Source organism: Drosophila bipectinata, chromosome 3R (assembly GCF_030179905.1).
Source record: "Drosophila bipectinata strain 14024-0381.07 chromosome 3R, DbipHiC1v2, whole genome shotgun sequence".
Classification (NCBI taxonomy): domain Eukaryota; kingdom Metazoa; phylum Arthropoda; class Insecta; order Diptera; family Drosophilidae; genus Drosophila; species Drosophila bipectinata.
The window spans coordinates 27,826,124-27,839,537 of NC_091739.1; the positions used below are offsets into that span (position 1 = coordinate 27,826,124).

The following is a 13,414-nucleotide window of genomic DNA, read 5'->3' on the forward strand; positions in this document are numbered from 1 at the left end:
GAGCAACATAAAGTACACAAAGAAATCGGAATTAAGCCACAGCAAGCCGAGCTATGGATGCCCTCAAAGGGCTGCCTCCTTTAAATTATCTTCCTTATTTGTTAAATTTTAAATCTGGAACTCACCATTAGATGACGTGGAGAAGACGAAGCTGTTGGTCAAATCGCTCCAGCCGTATCGATTCCTGTAATTGAGAACCATTTGGTGTATTAATGATGTGGCTCAGCGCCATTAGTGAATATTAATATGCAAATGCCTGCTAATGATCTGAGCTAAGTGCATTAGCATTTAAATGGTTTAGGGCATTCTACTCTGAAGTGTCTCAAATTTCTCTAATTATACTGGTTAGGAATATAATATTCTCCTTAAATCTCCTTAAATTATACTCCTTTTCTAAAGAAAAGGGTAAGAGGAAAAAGTAAAGATTTCAGAAACTTCTTAAAGCAATGCAAGTTCTCTATTTGTTACTCAACTTGTATTAGCTGTATTGTTTTCAACTCACCTGGACTGCACGGTGGCCTCGTAGTGCTGATCGGGATCCAGGCCGCGTATCATGTAGCTCATGCCCTGGGCGTAGTGATGGGACAGAGGGATGGCCGGCAGGACAACGTTGCGCCAATCGTTGTGGCCCCAGTGCATCATGTTACCGTAGCCGGAGTAACTGCCCGAGATGCCACCGCCCAAGTTGCTGCCCATCCGGTGTGAGTGCAGTCCGGAGCCGTACATCTGCGAGGAGGACATCGAGGAGGACGAAGAGGATGGGGAATCGATGGAGTTGCCAACGACCTCGTGTCCTTGTGGCAGCTTGCGGAAGGACAACTTATACTCCTCGATGGGAGAGTGCGAGTCGACGGCCCAGGAGATGTTGTATCTGGAAAGGAGAAAGGGGAACAGGGTTCAGTAAGTGGCTCCGGTTATCGCAAAGTTTTGCGCGCAACAGTTGGCGTGGGGACTTATTCCAAGGCGGGTTCAATCAATATGTAATTGTTAAATTCTCTATTGAGAGCTGCTACTGCTGCTGCTGCTGCAGCTATTGTTACTAGCACGCAAGCTGCAGTCAGAATCTGAAGGATTCAGGACAACAAAACGACAACAACGTAATCAATGCCTGACGACAATGGCGGGGTTAAGATACTGCGTCTGAAGGAACTCTTGCTCCTGCTCCTGCTGCTGCTGCTGCTTTTGCAACTGCAGTCCCGACATAATGCTCACCCGCTCCTTTGTTATTGGCTGCTTGTTTGGCCAGCTACCCCCGTTCCTTGGTCCTGCCACAATACGTCCATTCAACCGAAAGGCCAACAGTCCTGCCACATTCTCAGCTCAAGTGTAAATGGAGTTATATCGCAGTGTGCATTGTGCCATGATTAGGGCGAACCGAGAGCCAGCACTGGAGGGTTGGCTAAATGCATTTTTGGTCAATGGCCCCGCTGGCTTAAAGACTGGTTATCGGAAGCTTTAAAGCAGCAGTCCTCCGTCTCCTTTGTCGGAGCTCATTAGTCCGGTAACAAAACTTATTTATAGGCACACTCCGGAGGAGCGAGCTGCTCAAGTAAACAACTAATTACGAGTCCCATGAACAGGCTCCAGATTTAGCCGGGATGTCGCGCTCGGAGGATGGAGGATGGGGCGCATTACAAAGGCGCAAGTTCATTGCTTTGCGATAAAGTCGGCACACAATTTGAATGTTAATCAGCATGGGCAATGTGCCTCTGCAAAAGCCAGGCCGTAAACAAGTGGGCCGAGCTGGCAAGGACCTTCTTCCTGTTTTGTTTTGCTCTCGTTTGTGTATTCCGTATGATTATTGGGCCATGCCAACTAATAACTTCAAGTCCTGGGCACAATAAAAACATAAAACGCCAATCAGAAAACTTTTCGCATATAGCATAAAACTAACGCAAGCAATAAAAATGATTATTAACAATTGAAGAGCCGGCGACTGGCGCCAGTCGGGGAAAATGTCAGAGGGCGGGAAATGCTCGCTGGGGGGAAAGCGAGAATCGCTTTTGGGTACTTTGTGTGTTCGATTCGGGCTTTTGGTAGCTTAATTGCCGGCAGCAGTTTCCGGTGGCGAATCAAACCAAATGAAACGAAATGAAATCAGCGTAAAAGTTGACATGGCTATCGCTGGCCTCGGTTAGTTGCTTTTGGCCAAAAGTTGCTTTATGCTATCGCTAACGGGGCGTATGCGCAATATGGCTGCCCTAAAATTATAATGGCCGAAATCCCCAGTTTCAGCTTCAATTGGATTCGAACCGAGTTGAATTATTGAAAGGTGCCCCAGTGGCATTCCCTTCCACCAATATATAAATTTTTTTTATTTTTTCTTTTAAATCGTGTAAAGCTATCTAACTGTCGGTTTGTCGGCCTGTCTCTGCGCTCTGTTCCGTCTGCCACTTTGTTCGGGTGTGACATGAGAATTGAGCTTGTTTGCCGCTTCGCTGACTACCTTTCCCTATCCCCTATCCCCTCGGTACCATTCCCTTTCACTGTCAGCTCCCAGCTCCCAGCTCCCAGCTCCACATCCCTTTGTCTGCCCACTTATAGGGCGAGCGTGGGTGTGCGTGTGTTTGATGACAGCTAATCCAATTAAAAGTTTCATACGTTACGTATTCGCAGGGTGCTCCCTCTGTCCCTCTATTCGTCAGTCAGTCCCTCTTCTCCCCCGGTTGCCATGTCAGTCAACGAAATTAATCTAATAAAGTTGCCCAGTGCGAGCTCAGTGCATCATCATCTGAGTGCAATCAGCCCTCCAAATCTGACGTTTGCTTTGGATTTTGCATTTTACGGTCAGTTACCAGGGATTGATGGACTCCACGGAAAGCTCTTTCGACTCTCGAAATCCTAATTAGGCAGTCGAGAACTGCGCCAACCTGGCACGTGCCCTGCTCACTTTTTTATTTTCTTTCCTAAAGTAGCTGAAATCGACTATTGGTTGAATCGACTTACCTGTCCTTGTACTGACTGATTGGCGGTGAATTAAAAACGGCAACGTTCGGTTTTCCGCTCAACTGCAGGGTCTTGCGTGCCTTGCCGAGCTGGTTCTCGGCCACACAGGAGTAGTTGCCAAAGTCCTGTGGATGCACTTTGCGTATAATCAGCGTGTGCCTTGAACCGCGCGTTTCCATGATGTGCCTCTCCGTGGTATCCAATTGCATGGTGTCTTTGAACCAAATTACCTGTAAATAATTGAAAACTTGGTCAATCCGGATCCGAGCACGACTTGGCCAACTAACTGGCGAGTTAGTGAGTGAGTCGGTGAGTGGGTGAGTATCTTTATGTGTGCGTGATTCGGTTTTGTGTTTTCTGTACACCTAAACTTGGGGTTCAGATTGAGGTAACGGCCTGGGAGTTTCTTGGCTCGAGATGGCCGGGGTCGAGATGGGGGCAAAAGTTAAGACGATTTGCGGCGAGTACTTTCAATTCCACCTACACTGCCACTTACACATCCACTTGCGTACTCCACTCCTTACTGGCTGTCACTTGAGCGTCAATTAAACGTAATTTCTCTTGAAATTGAAAACCAGATCGACGTGCCGGCAATGAGTATTGATTTTACAATCAAAATTTTTTTGTTCCCAATGGCAGTGAACGAAATTCATCTTCGATTCTGCATTGTTTGTCTCTATTTGTTTGTTACATATTTTGCAGCAGCCGGTCTCGACAACATGTTTTGTGTGTCAAGTGCGAGCCCCAAAAGTCTACGAGTCCTGTGCAAACACATCCCGCAAAGGTCCCGATACAACGTGGCTCGTATCCCAACTATGAGGGACAGATACAGACGGACGGGCTGTGCGTGTTTTGTAAATGAATTGGGCGCGAGTCGCTGCAAGCGCCGAGCTGTCGCCGTGCTGACAGTTCGCAGACAGGATATGCCAGGAAACGCCGGGTAGCGGCAGGATGTGAGATAAGCAAGGACAGAACGCACGAATTAACAGGGGATACGGGTGGCGGTCGGGATTGGTGGCACCAGCAGCAGCAGGTGCTCTATGGCATGACGCACATACCAAAATCCAATCTCCAGCTACCCACAAAGGCACAAAAATATTAAAACAAATAGATGAAAAAATTATGAGGCCACCAAACGAATGTGAGGAAGAAAGGAATACATATGTATGAATGTGTGGTTGCTATCTGGGGTTTCTATTTTCGAGTCCTAGTATTTATTTGCAGATCCTCTGCCACGTTTTGGTTGGGATTAGTTAACGACGGCAGTGTTATGCCGCATATTCCATTAAAATGGCTGTCAGGAGTGCATATGTGTTGTCGTATTTTCGTCCTCACAGACACACACACACAGACACGAACGGGGGGCCGGGTTAGACAGATCCACCCATTGGTCATACAACGTGTACGTGTGCAGTTACAGTTATGCCATAAATGTTTTTTGCCGTTATTTGTCCGAACTGTTGATGTTTGCGTTTTTCATGCCTTTTCTGCTATCCCAGTTGGATCTGACTGGCGATGTTGATTTTACGTTTCGTCCTTAATTCAAGCTCATCCTGGAGGGGGCAACCTCATCCTGAGAGTACCCTTGGTCCTCTTTATTCATCGCCGGCGCTATCATCGGCCTGGCGCCATTTCCTTCAATCGTGCGTAACGAGGCGTAAGTGTTGACGCGGCATAAAAATGACCAAAAATTATTTTATTCAATATTTTGCCTCTGGCTGGATGGTCCAGCTAACTGAATTAATTGCTACACGGCCAGGATGTTATTAGTCGCCCATTGGGACGGCAATTGATTGCCTCTAGCTTGTGTGCACTTCATTAATAGATCCGCGCCAATGTTGTGCCAATCAATCTTTTGCACTTGCGCTTAATTTTCCAATGCTTTTTTATTGTTTTTTTTCTACTTTCTAGAGCACGTGAAGTAGAGAAAAGGAAACGAATCGAATTGGATCGAATCGAAACAGAAACAGAAACAGAAACAGAAACTTGGCAAACTTTGAAGCTCTTCCCCGCCGAAGTGCAAAACAAAGCAGCAAAAAATTAGCATTGATGAGCAGCAAAGCGAGAAATACCAATCAACACTAATCAGCCAAAAAGGGAAGAAACGAGAGTATGCGTGCCTTTGCCAAGTGAATCTCATTCGGACCTCTTTTCTTTTTTTTTTTTTTGGGTTTCCTCTGCTGATATCCTTGCCTGGCAATCTATTATTCGTCGACTGGCGCAGCGGAAATTGCTGGAGGAAGTGTGTTGTTGGATGGCTGTCCGTTCTGTACATACGAAGGTGTGCGTGTGTGGGCGAGTGGCAGCTGGGAGCGAAAACGCGACAAAGGCTGAGCTAGTCGAAAAGAAAAGCCAAATAATTGCAAGAGGCATGTGGGAATTACGCATACGCAACGTTGGCACGCCAGCACGCACACACGAGAATCGGAATGGAGTTGCGTGTGGAACAGGAATTGCTTCTGCTTCTGTGGCGGCTTCTGGTGTTGCTACCGCTGGTGTCGCTACTAATGACCACAGTTTGACTTAAGTTGTTGCCTTCACCCGCCGACTGCTCCCAGTTCCAGCTGCTCCACAAAGTTTCTGCTGCCACTGCCGCCCAGGGAAATGCTAATAGATATTAGATAATGACAATAAATAACTTTCCCGTAATTAATTACGGTAGTTAAATGTTAGTTTAGAGTGCCACTAAATGTTTGGCAAATAATTGTAGGCCATAGAGTGTGCAATGCATAAAGTTTATGTTTATTGTTGAATATTTGCAAATTTTTAAACTATTTAGAATCTTAAACCGTAAACACCTGGATTAAAAAATTATTTGCTGAATAAACACACATCCGCTAGTGTTAATATTAAATATTGTTCAAATGCTCTTAGCTAGCAATTTCCATTCCAACGATTCCTGAAATCATTTAGCAATTTTGTGCCATCAAAACTCATCTAAGCTCATTTCAGATCGGGCCAATAGGCTAACTGCTAGTCCTCCGACCGGAACAAAAACTCATTACGGCCTCAGTATGAGTGTGTAAATGTGAAGAAAATTACCAATTTGGAAATTAATTTGCAAAATAATTAAAAGCCATAGCTGCACTCTAGCTGGCTCGAGCGATGAAAGCTCATCAGCCACGTTCAAGGGTCGGGGTTCGCTGGGCTATGGGTGAGTATGGCGTTTGGGCTGTGGGGCTATGGGGCTGTGCGGCGTATATATTAGGGAACAGTTGCTGTCCATACGGACGGCCATTAATGCTGTTAGCTGCTGACGTTGATGGCTCTGTCAAATGCTGCTGCATGTTTAATGCGTCCGACATCGATGACGGCGACAACATCGTTGACAACGTTGACAATGCCGTTGCCCGTTGCCCGTTGACGTTGATAATGATGTTGTCTCATTGCCGTCGCTCATGTTAATGACAATTGCTCTAATGACTTTGTTGCCGTCGATGGGGCACTTGTGGGAGAAGGAGTAGCAGGAGTAGCTGGCGGAATAGGAGCACTCGGATGGAGCAGGCACAGCTTAGTGCTTGTTTATGATATTCATTATGCAACAAATCGACAATATCAATGGATTATGAATACGCCAGACTTGGGCTTGTGGTGCAATGCGTAATTAATATGTAAATATGCACATAAGTGCCAATGGATGTGCCAGGGCTCTGTGTGTGGGGGACCGCTTTCAATGCGCGCTAAATAATTAATATGCTGCTCCAGTGCCGCATAGTTTGCGGTTTTTCCACCGCAAAAGCCTCCTCGCCGCTGACAAGACATAATTAAAAATGCACTCTGCCGGACAATGCGAACAATAAATGATATGTCATAATCTACGTCCATATAAATTTCAATATTCCATCAGGACTCATTCGTTCGGCGACACAGTGATATTGTTCCACCTTTTGTGGACGCCAATAGCTGGATGTAAAGCTAAAATTCCAAACAATGGTGAAATGCCGCAGATACATTTGTTGGATTCCGGTATTTAATACGCTAATTAAACCGACCTTTGTGGTGGAGAGTTCACATGCGAGTGAGTTCCTTAATTAACATTTAGGAAAGCCGGGACCTAACTAAAAAGCCTCGAAACTCGAAACTGCCGCGTCAGTGGCACACTTGAAAATTTTTATATGCAGGTACTTTGACCCAGCGGCTCGTTAAAGGACAACCATACAAAAATAAAAAGCGAGCGAAAACGAAATGAAAAGGAAGCGTTAAATTGTATACACTTAGCCACAGGGATGCAAAATAAAGGGAAAAAAATGTTGAAAACAAAAAAAAATTAAATGAATGAAGAAAAATGACGAACTGCGGCCAGCGCAACGTAGTTGCTAGGAGGAGGAGGCGGCCAATGTAAAAATTGCATGCGGAAATGCCATTCTCAAAGACTACTAAATGCCACGCCCCGCTGCCATCAGCCGCCCACCGCTCTTCCCGTTCTTCCCGCCACGTCCTCGTCAACTGGAGATGGCATGCACAATGCAAAGCAGGAGGCGTTGACGCCGACGCTGCTAGCAGCAGGGGCAGGACATTAAGGGTAACGTGGGGAGAAAGGGGACCACGGGGGGCATGGCGGGCAGCGACGACCATAATGAAATGTGTCGGACAGAGCAAATAAAAAGCTGCAGCTAGCTGGCAAATAAATAGTTACGCTGTTCGCTGGAAAGCAGTCAACTCTTTGCGGCCACAAAACGAGGGCCAACAAAAAATGTTAAAAATTAAATAGCATAAAAACTTAATGCGCTGTCGGAATTCGCGGAACGGGCCGGCAGTCAGGAGTCAGCAGTCAGTAGTCAGAAGTCAGAACCCAGACAGGACCCAGCACGAAACGGGCCAAAAATGGAACAGGACCGAAACGGAGTGAAATGAAACGGGAGCTGTATAATTTTAAGCATTGACATTTGCGGTTGCAAGTCATTATTTGGACTGCCACTGGGCCACTCGTTAGGGTGGACTTGTACGAACTTTTAGCTAAAATAACTTAAATAAACTAAGGAAAAATATTCAAGGAAACATATTGCTCATACGCAGTGTGGTCCTAAAGTCAAATGCGAAAATTTTAAACTATTTAAGGTTATTTTGTTGTCAAATTGAAAACAATTGAAAATTCAGTATGCCAACATGGCGTATTAGTAATATTCAATCAACATAACGCATACGCCGCGTTGTCATAAAGAGAATTACTCTTTAAGTCATGTTTTTGGCTGAAAACACATTTAATCTTTTTATTGATTTACATATTGAATTTTCAGCCCTCATAGGGTCACCCTAGTAAGTAATTTCTCTGCTTTTTCTTGGCTGTGTGCGGTATGTCATTTCGGGTTTCTTTTCAGCTCTTTGGCATTTCTCTTGTTATTTTTTTTTTTCGGGGCTCTCGCCGCTTCTCACTTCCGCTTTGGCAACTTCCGCAATTTTACTTTGAATTATAGCCGAGCGTATTAATTTAAATGTCGACAAAAGGCGCAAAGCACAAAAATAAACACGAAGAGGACCGACGAGGGACAAAGGGGCTGCCGGAGAGTGCGAATGCGAGTGCCGGCCTGGCTAAAAGTGAAGTTGAAATTACTGCAGAAATACTCGTTTACGAAAAAAATGCAATACCGAGTGGAATGGCGACAGGCTGTGTCTCACTCGCACGCTGTGTGCGATGTTTGATTAAAATTATGCTCGGCGTCTTCCTTTATTGTATTCGTATTCGTCCTTTTTATCTCTCATCTGCACTTTGTAGTGCACTTCAATTTGCCTTTGTAGACTTTTAATTAATGCGTTGTGGCAGCAACCGCCTGCTGGCAAACAATGGAGTCGCCTCGATGACTAAATCTATGGATATATCTGCGGACATTTCTCTTTATATGGGACTCAGTATCTGAGCATGAGTAGAGTTGTGTGGGTGTACGTGCTTCCAAGTGAGCAAGTGCGATAATGAAAATTTATGTATGAAATTTAATTAAAACATACCTCAGGCTGCGTTTCGCCGTGGACAATGCAGACCAGCGTGGCCTCGTGCCCTTCGCCGGAAAAGACCACGGGTCGCTCCACGGAGATTTCCGGTGAGACTGTGTAATGAGAAAGAAAAGAAAAGAGGGAGAATGTAATATGAAATTAGTTAATAACATAAACATAGTCCTTTTTGCATTGAACGAGAAAGAAATCAATGGCCAAATTCCAGCAATGCCTGCCGGCTAATGAAACCGAAAGTGAAAATAGTGACGAAAGTCCTTTAATTGGCACACACTGCCATTACAATTTTCATCAAAATTATATATAAATTGTTAATAAATGTCAGAATGGCCGGTAGTCTCTACAAGGCATTTCAATAATTACAAGCCAGCCCAATAAATGTCGGTAAGTGTGTAAACGTAATAAAGGCACTCCACTCTGCGGCGAGTGGCAAACAACGGGCGAGTTCTGCCCCCTGAAAGTACCACGTTTGACTGCCATCGTCATCTACTTGACTGCATGTGGTGCCTCGTGAGCGTTAAAAGTCAGAACCAGTTGGAAATCGAAATCGGATTTGACATAAATTGGACTGACAGTCGAACTTCGTGGCAGAACGGAGTTCTGAAAAAATTAATTCGTTTCACTTCCATTGTGAGTTGAAAGGCACTTAAAAAAATAATCAAGCTTGTAGGAAAAATAAATATATGTACAATTTATTTTTTATTATAAAGCAGGGCGCCTAATTAAACTATTTAAACATCTTTAAAGTAACTTTTTTAAAGAGTTTATGGGGTACTTACACAGGACATGTAGGACGACCTGACTGGAAGCGGGCTGACCAACACGATTGTTTGCAGTGCAGATGTATACGCCGCCCTTGTGCCGATCCACGTTCTCAATGGAGAGGACGTGCGAGTGTAGCTTCTCCTCGCCTGGAAGAAGAAATAAAAAAAAGAACAAAAGAAATCGGGGGCATACCCCACGAAAACCGCATGAAAAATGCAACTCAATAAGGTCAGGTCGGAGAGGTTCGAAGCATCAAGAGCCGCCGGAGCCCAAGAAATGACAGAGCCAATTACGAGGAATCAACGTGCGGCCAAGTGACAGTGATGTCCGGCCGTAGTCTCCTCTCCGCGGGTCACCACCCCATCACCCGAGACCACCCGACACCAGAAACCACCAACCGAGCCACCATGCATCGGACACTGCCGGACTCACTGAACGTTGCCGGAAGAGTAAGCATTATATTTAATAATAAAGGCGGAGCGAGGCGGGCGGGGCGGAAAATATAATTTCTTTGACTTTCCATTTTTATGGAAATTGTTTAAAGTTTCTTTTACGACTGTGTTCATTTACTTTTGCCTCGTCCTTTGTTGCTCTTTATGATTTTAATTTGCGTGGTTGCTGGTCGGTTGGTTTTGGTGTTTGTTTTTGTTTCTGTTGTTTTGGCTCCTGACATTCTTTTTTTTTTTGGTTTTTCATTTTTTACTTGGGCTACGGCACTCGTGTTCGCATTTATGCGGAATCTCACCGTTGGGCAAAATATTATTTTTGCGGCTCCAAGTCACATTCGGCATCGGATTGCCAGTGGCCGAGCATTCGATGCGCACCGACGAGCCCTTTTTGACTTGCAAATGTCCGCCGGTGCTAATGTGATGAATCCTCGGTGGCACTGCAAAGAAAATAAACAGAGAAGAGAAAACACATTAGAAACGGCCTGGTCTGAAATAAACAACAAAAAAAGCCCACTGACCACCCGCTTTTGAGTCTCAGGATGCCCACTGTCCACCGAAATGTATGCAAAGTGGGGCCGGGCAAGGACATCATACAATTTGAATAAATAAATGCGGCCCGAATGCAAATTGAATGAGAGAAAACGACGTTTACGCGTCTTCGACTTGGAAGTGGCCCCCGGAATCCACATTTTTTGTGACCCCGCCGGGGCATAGTTTGATTTAATTCGGGACTGGCATTTATTTATACTTGTGGCGGCATTATTTTACAGCTGTTAAAAATTATGTCTGCTGTGCGCTGGCCAAATCAAGGACAATGCCAGATGCCTTCATCCCATTTTATGGGCATTTCTTATGCATTATTATATTTTTGGGGCCAACTGAATGGCCGGCAGTTGGCAGTTGGTGTTTGTTGTTTGCGATGGTTGTTTGCTCCGAGTTTCTGATTTTGTATTTATTTTATTTTTTGTCTCCTTGGGTCCTCTAGTTTTTCTCTTTTCTGTTTTATTTAGCTTAAGCTCTTGGGGATTTCATTCATTTGGCTGGTCCATAAATTGGGACAAAGACACAAGGACACACATTGACGTGCTGATATTGTGCCTGGACCGAAATTTTCCCATTTAAATGCCAGTATCAAAATCAACAGCTCAATAAACCAAAAGGCGCACAGAGACTTTTCACTAGGGTATATAGACTTAATATACATATCAAATTAGAGTCCGTCTGAGTGGGCAGGGGTTGAGAGTTACGGAGAGGCAAGCCGGCGCACAGTTTCTTTGATTAGGTTCCAATCAAATTATCACAAGCAACGCCACTGGCCCGCAAACATGTGTTATTGATGCAATTCTTTCAAAACACATACGATTTGCAATATATCAAAAAGTATATTCGATTGCTCTGGACAAAACAAATAAGCAACCAAGGAATGTGGCTCCATACAATATCCCTCCATCTCCACCTATGTATAGTATATCTCTCTTACTGGCTCTGCAGGATATTTGCATTCGAAAGAAAATTACAATTGATCACTAACAGTGGTGACATGGAGAAAAAATCGTAGGTCTTAAGTTAAAGGCTAATATAAAAACCTAAATGGGATTTTTCAATAATTAGGTTGTGAGATAGTCATGTAGTTTAATAAATATTTTATATGTCTAATTTAATTGAAGATTTTTTCCTAGTGTAGCTTATAGCTTGGTCCTTTTGCAGCCACAAAATATGCATTAGACTGTAATAAATCATGAGCCTGGGCCAGGGTGCTGCAGGGAAAAGGACTCTGCGATGGCAGATAGCTCACAATGAAGTTGCTGGCTACCAGGCATTGGGGCGTGTGTGTTTGAAATATTCTCAATATTCTCACGCTTTGGCGGTCCTGTAAACTCGCATATTGAATTCAATAAATATGTCTCCATACGACTGGGTGATTTTGGGTGGGAATTGTGGAATTGAAAGTGACGGAGGAGGGGGCGGCAAAGCCCTTTTAATACTCGTATAGACCCGAGGCAGGAATTGATATCGACTGGTCTTGTAATACGTGGATTGCGGCTTGTAATGTCGTGCAGATGACGACTACTTAATGGTTCTCGAACTCGAATCTCCAGACTGACAGCAGCAATCATGATGGTTTGCTGGCTTGCGGGCTTTCGGTCTTTTAGTCTATCGTGCTTTCGAGCTAGATGGCAAAAATTTTAATAAGCAGCTCTTTCAAAGCATTTGCCGCACTGGCGGTTGCGGCCAGTTTTCATGACAGAGTTTGTTTCATATTGATTCCGAAGCATCCACGGTGCTGCCTCAACTTCTGGCCATGGTTGGTTTTGCGGCAAGCAAAGTTCTACGCTCGCCCACAGCCCCGTCCTGATCCCTATGCAAATCCACACTCACATCCACGTCCGCCCACCAATGCACATACACATTTTCTTTAAGCTTTAAGCTTTAACTTTAAGTGCGCCGGATTGTGGGCGGCGAAAGTTTGTGGCCCGTCTACTAAGTAATTTAAATCCATATTCTGTTGCAGCCGATAAAGTTTAGTGCTAAAACTTAAGCGGCTGCCGAGAGCCTGGCATTTAATTGTGGGCTCCATGCCTGGGTCCTGCTGCAGTCCTTGCCTGCCAGTGTCTTGGTAATTTGTCTCAAGTATCCTAAGAAAGCTGGCAAGTGTGCGTGTCGCACTATGCCGAGTAGTGTGTAGAGTGTAATTGTGTGTGTAGGGTTGTGTGTTTTGTTTATCGTTCTTGTGGCATATAATTATGCTACACCTCTGCCGGGCTCCCCTCTCTTACCGCCTGGGGTAGCATCTTTTGTTATTGTACAAACATTGTTGTTTAGACCATTGTGCTCGTCCTGCTGGGAACCCATTGTTGGCCCATAATTAAATGCTCCTTCCAGCCCCACCCGTCCACTGTCGTCCTGCACCTGATGTGCAGGTCCTGTCCACATCCGTCTCCGTCTCCGTATCCGTGGATAGTTGTTTTGGCATATTGTGCATATAAATCACCAGGAACCGGGCTTCATTTTCTATGCCGAAGCCACACACAGTCGGTGCAATAATTATGGTTTCCGGTTCAATGATTCCATTGTTATCGATACTTTAATTGGAGTTCTTGCCTTGGAATTCTGTGGTGAATTCTCCCCATAGAAGTGTCCTGTAATTACGCTGCTAATTGCGGATCTCCTGTGGCCATTTCGACTAGTCGCAATCGGATTTGCTGGGCGGGCGGCATTAAAGTCAGGCTCACTGAATGGATTTAAAAATCGTATCTCGCGATTGAATGGGTGGGGCGGTTGTGTGATAAAAATGTGCAAATTGCCGC

The 13,414-nt window shown here is 44.9% G+C and overlaps 1 protein-coding gene across 4 annotated transcripts in view; it reads right to left on the reverse strand.

The window, feature by feature from the left end:
• The window catches only part of LOC108118579 (protein amalgam), a 123,767-nt gene that overhangs the window by 8,746 nt on the left and 101,607 nt on the right, over nt 1–13,414 (reverse strand). For 2 of the 4 annotated variants that reach the window (XM_017231338.3, XM_017231339.3), the window contains exons 6-11: nt 10,403–10,543; nt 9,672–9,803; nt 8,890–8,987; nt 2,947–3,176; nt 503–871; nt 126–184 (exon numbers count right to left, since the gene is read on the reverse strand). In XM_017231338.3, the coding sequence (XP_017086827.2) occupies nt 126–184; nt 503–871; nt 2,947–3,176; nt 8,890–8,987; nt 9,672–9,803; nt 10,403–10,543 (1,029 nt within the window). Of the gene's footprint in view, nt 1–125; nt 185–502; nt 872–2,946; nt 3,177–8,889; nt 8,988–9,671; nt 9,804–10,402; nt 10,544–13,414 lie in introns of those variants that run through there. The other 2 variants (XM_070281787.1, XM_070281788.1) reach the window with 2 other exon arrangements.